This window comes from Octopus bimaculoides, chromosome 2, assembly GCF_001194135.2.
Source record: "Octopus bimaculoides isolate UCB-OBI-ISO-001 chromosome 2, ASM119413v2, whole genome shotgun sequence".
Taxonomy (NCBI): Eukaryota; Metazoa; Mollusca; class Cephalopoda; order Octopoda; family Octopodidae; genus Octopus; species Octopus bimaculoides.
Genome location: NC_068982.1, coordinates 85,374,771 through 85,385,262, shown reverse-complemented (window position 1 = coordinate 85,385,262; position 10,492 = coordinate 85,374,771). Strand labels below are relative to the sequence as shown.

Below are 10,492 nucleotides of genomic sequence, written 5' to 3'. Positions count from 1 at the left end.
GATGATATATATATATTTATTTATATCAGAAACCTATGGGGTATGTACGTGTCAGTCATGTTTGTAATAGAGGAATTTATACAAATAGTTTGTGAGAATTGTTACAATGATATCCAGACTTCTATAAACCTGTGATGAGTTACTCCGTTATTTTTCTGCTGTATATATATATATATATGTGCCCTCCTCATGTATAATAACAGTAATAATTGACTCATTGGTGTGCATGTATAGACATTTGTGTATGTACATTTATATGTACATATATGTATTTATGTATATCTATATATGTTAAAGTATGCATATGTATATGAGTTTTTACAATTTTTTTATATGTTGATATTTGGATATTTTAAATTAACTTTATAAAAAATCTCTGAAGAGGCCTAGAGAATCATCCATGTATCTCTATTCCATCCATTTCATCTATCAATTACTTCAGCCTACTGGAGTTATATAGATAGAATGAAGCATGTCACCACTAGACTGAAACAGCTGTAAGTCATTGTCCCATTTTCGGTCACTAGATGTCCTTTTTTAATTACTGATATGACATAATATGTCACATGTGTTTGTATATTGCTATTATTGTCCTCTTAGTTAACAAATAAACAAGTGAATTGACACAATACAATGTCTGCAAGTTGATGAATACTACCTATTAATCCCCTCCATTTTCTTACTGCTATATAAATTAAAGGTAAAATATTCTTTTACCTGCACCCATTTATTGCACTTGGTAATACAAAGGAAAAACACTAGTGTAATAATAATTGGGTATCCTTCCGGCAGTATATTGGATAGATATTATCCCTTAGTGGGTTGGATTCACAACCCCTAACTTTCTTGGATTTATATATATATATATATATATATATATATATATACCACACTCCATGAAATAAAAGTAGGTGGGAAATATGAAAGGATAGTAGTAATGTACTAAAATTCCACATAAAAATAAAAGATTAGATGTGGAATCCATACACATATTGCAATACAATACGAAAATTAACATGCAGACATATTCATGCAAGGATTGAATAAAAGGAATAAAACTAATGGTCAAAATTTGAATGCTACAAACAAATTAACATATGACTGCTGTAGCATGAAGCTAAGCATAGACAACCTTTTGGCAGTGAAGTTTATATGAATCAACTCAGTACATAGGAAACAACAGAGATACCAAGTATATTCATTTAAATCCTTGATAATGAGACTGTGAAGCTCTAGAAATGTCAGATATGGATTTAGAAACCCTAATGTTCCAAACCAACTTTAAAAAGCTAATAAGAATATATTTAAAATATAAAATAAAAAGGTAAAACTTCAACATTTGTGTATGTCATGAAACAGATATATATACTCAAATTTTGAAGATGTAATTTCCTTATAAGGGATTGTTAATAACAATCCAGGTGCCTACTGGCTTTATCAAATATATTGAAAGAAAGTTTCTCTATATATATGTATAAATAGTCCAACATTATTTCACTATATTATATAACATAAAAGGCATTGGATATAATTACAACACCATATTACTTTTTGTATATATACATAACCTGTTCAGTTGGTGAACATTATGCTTCCTAATCACATATTCATATATATCCTACTTCAATGTTCAAGTAGATTAATTAGTATTTATTACACGATCTGCATATTATTCAGTAACATTATTTCTTGTGTCTATATATATATATATATATATATATATATATATATATATATATATACATATACATATACATATATATATATATATATATATATATATATATATATATATATATATATATATAAACACACACACATATAACAGAAGTAAATAGACACCCTTATAATCATTAAAATTTATTTAAATCTGGAATTATACTTAAAATTATTTGTCAATTATTATAATGTGAATATCTAATATTTAGTAGATATGCCTTTTGCATTTTTCAATGCAAGGACCCTATTAGGCATACTACTGATCAGATGATGGATATTCTTTTAACAAGTGTTATGCCATTTTTGATGCGGTAATCTCAAAAAATTTGGATTTGAGGGTGCTTTCTTGTACTTTTTATGAAGTGTCCTGTCCATTATGCCCCAGAGGTGTTCAATAGGGTTCATATCTGATGACTGGCTTGGCCAGGGAAGCTAAGATTGGAAGGAGTCCTTTCTGCAATATGAACACATATTTATCTGAATTTATATTTCCCTCACACTCCACCAGCTCTTATCGACTATTGCTCCAAATTGCTCCCCAGACCAACACAGAAGAGCAACCGTGTTTCATTGTTGGCTGCAACCTTTTCACGTCAATTTCTTGATCAGACTCTCCAGACCCACACTTAACTACTGTCAGAAAATACAACAAATCTGGTCTCATCAGAGAATATGACTGTGTCCCAAAATGCTAGTGACCTCTTCACCATCTCACTGGCCCAATCTTTTCTCTACTTCATATTGGCTGGTTGAAGAAGTGGCTTCCTTCTTGCTGCTCTGCCATAATAGCCAAGTTTTTAAATATACCTGACAGCTGTTCTGGGACTGACATCAACTAGTTTTGCTATGTCAGAGGCCTTGCAACAAGGATTATCCTCCACACTTCTCTTAACAAAGCAAAGGGTCCTGTCAGAGGGCCCTGGTCACCCTGGGAAAGATGATGTGAACTCCTTCCCCTCTCTGGTAAATTGCACAATCACCGTAGAAAGTGGGATCCCAACATTTTTCTGCAATTTTATGTTGACTAAGTCCACCTTCATATTGACCCACAATAGAGCCTCTTTGAAATTCAGACAGTTCCAATGGCTTCTTTTGTACATGGCATGATTAAACAGTTACATATAGAACCTGAAACATAAAAATGCCCACTAATAAAAAATATAACTTTATGGGGTGTATTTATTTCTGTCATATCTGTGTATATATATATCATTGCTATTATGTTAAATTATCGTATGTCCAAATTTGGCCAAATGCATTTTTTCAATATTTAATTTTCCTTTCAGTAGTTGGTTCTTTTGGTCAAACTATTGTATCTCCAGCTGTTTCAGATAAAAATTGTCATAGTGTAGTACAACGGTTAGCATTTTTAGTGTAGTTAGCCCCATATACAACAGTTTTACAAAAATATTTCTGACTGAAAATATCATACATGCATGGAGTTACAATTTTATATGCACTCAACAAAGTGTTATTGTTAAGCTGAAACTGTTAGTAATGTAAAAAGAAATGGAATGGTGAAACTATTTTTCCGTTTTCTGAAATGTTTTGACTTACGACACTTTTGCATAATTGGAATGATATATGTGTGTGTGTGTGTATATATATATATATATATATATATATATATATATATATATCTTTCCATATATATATATGTGCATGTGTGTGTTTCTACACTTGTGTATGTATGTATACTCATTTCAGTATGAATATGATGATAAAAACCGCAAGATCGTGCTCGGTCGAGGTTCATTTGGTGTGGTTTATGCTGCTCGAAACAGAAATACTCAAGTTAGGATAGCTGTGAAAGAAGTCCCTGAGAAGAATTTAGAGTAAGTAAATAATTTTCTTTGTAATTATAACATAGTGGTGTTTTTTCTTCTTTTTATTTCCAACTTTCTATGTTATATTATATTAGTTGCTGCTATACTTCCATAGTGTGTATATGATCCCGGCAGACAGACCATATCTGTGGTTGATCTCTAGGGTCAGGTTTCTACTGCTGGTGACTGGAACCCAAGCAGATGAAGAGCTGACAAACTCCATGACATTGAGGCCAATATGAAGAGGAGTGGGGTCTAGGCCATCTCTGACATTCATCAGGTTGGTCTTTGCCCAACTCACCTGAAGGCCAGGCTTTGCTGATTCTTCTCTGTAAAGGGTCAGCATGTCCCTGAGCTGGATGATCGAGTTGCTGGATAAGATGGTATTGTTTGCATACTCTAGTTGGTAAGTTTGTAGTTCCTTAAGGTAATGTCAAAGACACACTTGCAGACCCTGGTCATCAGATAATTGATGACACAATTGAAGAAGTCAGGGGTGGCCACACAGCCCTGTCTAAATCTGCTGTTGATTGGGAAACAGTTAGAGTCTTTCCCATTCAACCACACACAGATCTTGGCACTACTATAGAGCTGTTGGATCAGGGTGGAGATCTTGGAAGGTGCACTCACAAGCTTGAGAATTTTCTAGAGGGATGCATGGTCAGTAGTGTCATAAACTGCCTTGAGGCTGATGAAGGCAGCATAGAGGTGATGGCTTTTGTATCTATTACAAACCTGTCCTCTCCATTTTCCTCTATGGAGCAGATGTGTGGTCCCTCTTGGAGACCTTGGCAAAAAGTATCAACAGCTTTGATTGCAGACATTGGTTGGTACCATCATATTTTCAATAAAGAACTGTGTGCGCACATTCATCAGCCCACAGCCTTGTACCTCATAGCTATTTATTGCATGCGGTGGTATGGAAATATCCTCTGTATCCTCTTAGATCATCCTACCAGGGCTTTCCTCTCATGGTTGGATGTGATTGGGGAAGATCTCCAGAGGCTTGATGTCACCTTGGAGCATGCATAGGGGCTGGCACAAGACTGCCAATGATGGAGAGCTCTGGTAGACTTGGTTGGCTCTATGCATGATGACGCTTCTGAGGCCATTAACTTGGAATGATCCCAGTCCCATCAAGCAAGAGCATGAAGCCAAGCCAAGTCTATATTACCAGATCAGAAGTTTCATCACAAAATCTAATTTATATTAATTTTTAAAGAAGAAAAGTGGTTTTTAAAAATTCAGGTTGTGTCTGTTATGCGTGTTCCTTTTGTTTCACTTGTTAAGTTAGTTTTTTATTTTCCCAACCACTTGAAGATTTTTCTATTTCCGATAGATTGTTTCCAAATTTTCCACACTGATGTAATTTGTGATGTTGTTGAAGAAAATCACATTCATTTTTCTCAAAAAATTAATAATAAAAATGTTAGAAACATTTAAAGTTATGTAATTTTAGCCAATGAAATGAAATGAGTCATGTCCTCACAAGTGGAAGTCAAATGTTTGTTGCTATGGCAACTCACATGTATCATTGTTTACCCATGGAACCATAAACAAATTTTTGAAAAGGAAAACAAAAAAGATTAAATTGCAGACAAGTTTTTGAAATTGAAAACATGATTAAACCTTAAATTTTTAAAAAGAAATTTTCAAAGAATGAATGAAGAAATTTTATTCAGGTTTTGTTTTTAAAAAATAAAAAATAATTTAATAAAGAAACTAGTTTTGAAATAATGAATATTGTCATTTTTTACACATGGCATATAATGGAAGAAACTACATCATTTTCATTTTCTTCCAGTCACTTGAAGATATGTATTGTTTTTAATACAATTTAAATAATAATATTAGTCTTGTTTTCAACCTTTGAGAAATAATAGCCAAAATGAAACGAAACCATGTGGACTGTTAATAAAGGAAAACAATGATAAAATAAATCAATATTTTTTCAAAGAGATCACATTTTTCATATTTGTGGCATCACATAAACCTGCAGAGATATGAGTCTATTGTAGAATGATGAGTGTCACAGTACCATTTATTCCCTTGCTTGAGACAGCCCCAAGTGCTTTCTAATAGTTGAGTATGGATCTCATCTTACAAGTTCACAAATCCAACACTATTTTTATGGTGAAATTGGTATGCTGGTGTCTCAGGAATATGCAACTATACATGCTACAAGTCATTTAAATAGTTGTTCCTGGCAGAATTCATTGTCACATGCAATCTTTGAGTGTGTCATTATCTTGAAAAGCAAAAAACTTCTTGAGTTTCACAACATATTCTGTCAAAAACCTACTGTTCAGATAGTATTTAAACCCCAGTTGTATTTTCGAGGAGAAAATACAGTTTTGTCTATTTCAGCAATTCTGCTGGGACCACCACCAAATCTTCATTGGATTGCAGAAAAATCTGTGCATTTCTTCCATAAATAATCGTTATAGTCTACTGCACTAGTGATACCAATCCCTTATTCCACCTTCCAAAACCTAGTAGTTGTCAGTTCTTTCATCCACAACAGTGTGAGTAAACAGTAATACATTGAAGTTGCCATTACAACAAGCAGTTTTGACTTCTGCTGTGGGGGCACTGGTTTGAAATTAACTGACTTAAAATTCTTAAACTTGAATGCCTCTAACTTCTTTATTATTAATTTTCCATAATAATGAATGCGATATTTGTCCTCAGCATGCAAAACTACATAAAAATACATTTTTTGAAAATTTTCAGATTTGTGGTTGGAAGAAAACAAGAAAGATCCCTTTTCTCCCTCAAAAAAGCCATTTTTTTTTACCAAGGATTTTTTAAAGACCATAACCTGATTAGAAAACAAGAAAATTTTTGTGGAGAGGAAATAATATTAAAAAGATGAAATTAATAAATAATATTTGAAATTCTATTCATATTTGAAATGAGAAGATTGAATTGTAACGAAACATGCTATTGTAGGAATAACATTAAAAACTTATTTGAATTTGGAGAGTTGAAGTTACTAAATAACATTTCTTTATTTTCTTTTGGCATGATACATATTGTAGTTGTTGCAGTAGTTGCAGTGGTGTATTGAACAAAATAAAACTTTTATGCAGAAATACTATGCAGAATTAATGAATCAGGAACAAAGTTGTATAAAACTTGTGATTAAAGTCTCAAACCAAAACCGTGACATACAGGAAAATTATTTTATTAGCAGAAAAAGTTTATGTTTGATAGGCTTCTGATAATAGAATAATTTTGGGAAACTGATACCAGGTTGAAGATGTCTATAGAAAAGATTTCATGAAAAAGTATGAATGAAAATAGAAGCACTATTATTCATGTTATATTATTAATACTTTATCACTTTCATCTTAAACATCTTCAGTTGTGATATCCTCTTTATTATTATTTAGTGGTGGGAAAGGTAGAGTATTAGACTTGCACTACTTTCATTCCTCTATGTTCTGGGTTCAAGTCACTTAGTAGTTAATTCAATCAGCTGCATACTTGACTCTGCAAATTTATAAAGACATGCCACTGTAAAAAAGAAATAAAATAAAAAGTGGGATGAATAATCAGAGCTATGGACAAAATAAATAATAACTAGCTCATGATATTAATAAATGTCTAGCAGTATTTTCTTCCATCTTAAGGTGATGAGCTGGCAGAGTTGTTATCATGCCAGACAGAATGCTTGGTGGCATTTTGTCTGTCTTAACATTCTGAGTTCAAATTTTGCTGAAGTTGACTTTGCCTTCTATCCTTTTCGGGTTGATGAAATAAATACTCGTATCAGTTGAACTCTTAGGTTGATGCAATTGACTTACCCACTCCCCGAACTTGCTGGCCTTGTTCCAAAATTTGAAACCAATATTTTATTTTTTATGTCTCTATTCATTTTGAATTCAGTACTGTTATTTCAGTGAACTATGCTTTTCTGCTAAAAATTTGTTTGAGTGCTAGTGTGTGTGGTCACTACTACTTCTACTACTTACTACTACTACTTCTACTACAGCTACCTGCTGCTGCTACTACTGCTGCTACTACTGCTGCTACTACTACTACTACTACTACTACTACTTTTGTCATTTCAGAGAAGTTCAACCACTCCATGAAGAGATAAAGTTACACTCCCATCTGAGTCACAAAAATATTGTTAAATACCTTGGTTCTGTTAGTGAAGATGGTTTTTTTAAGATTTTCATGGAGCAAGTCCCTGGAGGTATGATTACTTTATAGTTGTACAATTCCCCCACTAAATCTATTTTGTTCTATACATACCTGTGTTATTTTGAGTTACAGCTGTAACAATCATTCTTATATAAAATATTTAACCTCGAAAAGGGAGCAATATCTATTTTGGATTTTGTATCACCATTGAAGAGGTAAAGGCAAAGCATCTATAAGATTTTCAGAAAAAGTAGATTTTTCTTTTTCAAGTGTGTAATTGGGTTGTATTTGATGCAGTAAGCTTATAAAACAAACATTATACATACAATTTCCCCTATAACTCATTGCACTTTATTGAATCTATCTCATGTTTCCAGCAGGATTGATGGAGACAACGTGATTTAAGTGGCATAGCCTTGAACACTCAACCTAATAAATTATCAATAACTTCAAGCACTATTTTGCTACTGAAGGCCACCTTCAAGCAGGTTGAGGCATCATTGGACCAGCACTACCTTCCCTGCCTCTGTTTTGCTTTGCAGCAAAATAGCAGTGCATGGGGAAGGAGCAATGCGTTTGTACTGGTTTTAGTTTTAGGGTTTTAGGGTTAGGGTTATGAGCAATTCAGTGCCATCCTCATCTTCTAGTACTCTTTTAGATGACGAGTGCACTCATATTGGAGTGGCTCAATGCCTTTGTCTGTGTGTGTGTGTGTGTGTGTGTGTGTGTGTGTGTGTGTCACACAAATGTTGTGGAGTGGTAGTTGATGAATTTGGCTTGCATCCATTATCTTGCAGCCTTAGCATGAGTTGGATGTCCCCAACACACCACTCTGAATGACATAATTAGAAGGGGCCTTAACACAGTTGGTTTCCTATCTCAGCTGGAGCCAGTAGGTCTCGACAACAGAGATGGTAAGCACCCTGATGGAATAACCCTCTTCCCATTCGAGGGAGGAAGATCCCTAGTCTGGTTAATGATGTGCAGCGACACATTCTCTGGCTCCAACCTTGCTGTATCAACTATAAATCTGAGTATCAGCATCTATAACATGGAGGAAAGAAAAATCAGCCACTGTTAGTTTGTGCCAGCCATTGTTGAGACATCAAGGAAAATTATTTTATTAGCAGAAAGAAGCCTATTACTAATTTCTTCCGCAAAATCAGGATAATGGTGGTCCATCTCAGAAATGAGTCCTGTGGTTGCTGCAGTGATTGTCACTGGCCATTCTCCACAGCAATGCTATCATGGTTATTCCCCAGGACACAGCTGAGTTCACACCATGAGGTGTGTGGCCCATTGCTCCTTCCCCATCTGTTTCTGCTGCTTGCCCCACCCTTTTCTTTTTCTGTTTCTTTGCATTTAAATGTTTTAATAAATGAAAGTAAATTTTGCCACTATATTTGTCTGGTCACATCATGTGAGACTTCTAGACATATTTGTGAGTAGTATATACTTCCTTCTTTTATATAACATTGTGATTGGTTATATACTTTTTCCATTTGGGGCTACTGAGTACATTTCATTACATCTCTGAGTATATACATGTGTTTGTATCACATTCATTGGATCTTTCTGATTTGGCAGGCGCCATGTTTTATTTATGTTTTATCTAGTGTGTTTTCTACCGAAACACTTTAAAACTTTGTATACTTGTATATTTTGTGTTATAGAACCGATAAAAATGTTTGTATTCGAAGTTATTTCATGTAAAAAATTGTCGTATTTCGGTAATTTCAACCAATCACTGACGTCTATTGAGATGAAAACAATTACTGCTGTGAATCATCAACAAAGCGTTGTGCGGTGTAATGGGATCTTTTCCCTTGAATAAAATTAGTGCCGTTGTTTGTCAACAACAACTATCGGCGGTAGTGTTATTTATGACATCGTTCGTGCGTTTGTACTGGTTTTAGTTTTAGGGTTTTAGGGTTAGGGTTATGAGTATTTTTGCCAATACTCATAACCCTAACCCTAACCCTAAAACCCTAAAGCTAAAACCAGTACAAATGCATGAACGATGTCATAAATAACATTACTGTCAATAGTTGTTGTTGACAAACAACGGCACTAATTTTATTCAAGGGAAAAAATCCCATTACACCGCACAACGCTTTGTTGATGATTCACAGCAGTAATTGTTTTCATCTCAATAGACGTAGAAATTACCGAAATACGACAATTTTAACACGAAATAACTTTAAAAAGATAACATTTTCTCAATAACACTAAGAGTAAAAGATGTTTTATATGACACATTCTACCAGTGTCCCAAGTTTGAAAGTGTTTCGTTAAGAAAACAAATGGCGCCCACCAAATCAGAAAGATCCCATTCATTTAATTTCACATGTGTTATTTGATGTTTGTATATGGTACTGTATTGTAATATTTTGTCTTTGTTGCTTGTGTGACTAATTAAATAATCATTATTTCTTTTAGCAAGCTCTGCAATATGTAAATGATGGTATTTATGAAGTTCAAGGATGTTAATTGTTGTGGGTCACCACTGCCTCATTAGCACTTCTTTTATGTATGCTGTGTAGATTTGTTAATTATTTACAGATCATCATCATCATCATCATCGTTTAACGTCCGCTTTCCATGCTAGCATGGGTTGGACGATTTGACTGAGGACTGGTGAAACCGGATGGCAACACCAGGCTCCAGTCTGATTTGGCAGAGTTTCTACAGCTGGATGCCCTTCCTAACGCCAACCACTCAGAGAGTGTAGTGGGTGCTTTTACGTGTCACCCGCACGAAAACGGCCACGCTCGAAATGGTGTCTTTTATGTGCC

The 10,492-nt window shown here is 34.2% G+C and overlaps 1 protein-coding gene across 1 annotated transcript in view; it reads left to right on the top strand.

The window, feature by feature from the left end:
• The window catches only part of LOC106882224 (mitogen-activated protein kinase kinase kinase 15), a 91,116-nt gene that overhangs the window by 42,769 nt on the left and 37,855 nt on the right, over positions 1–10,492 (top strand). Inside the window, exons 9-10 of the mRNA XM_052978403.1 lie at positions 3,427–3,554; positions 7,622–7,749. Of these exons, the coding sequence (XP_052834363.1) occupies positions 3,427–3,554; positions 7,622–7,749 (256 nt within the window). The remainder of the gene's footprint in view (positions 1–3,426; positions 3,555–7,621; positions 7,750–10,492) is intronic.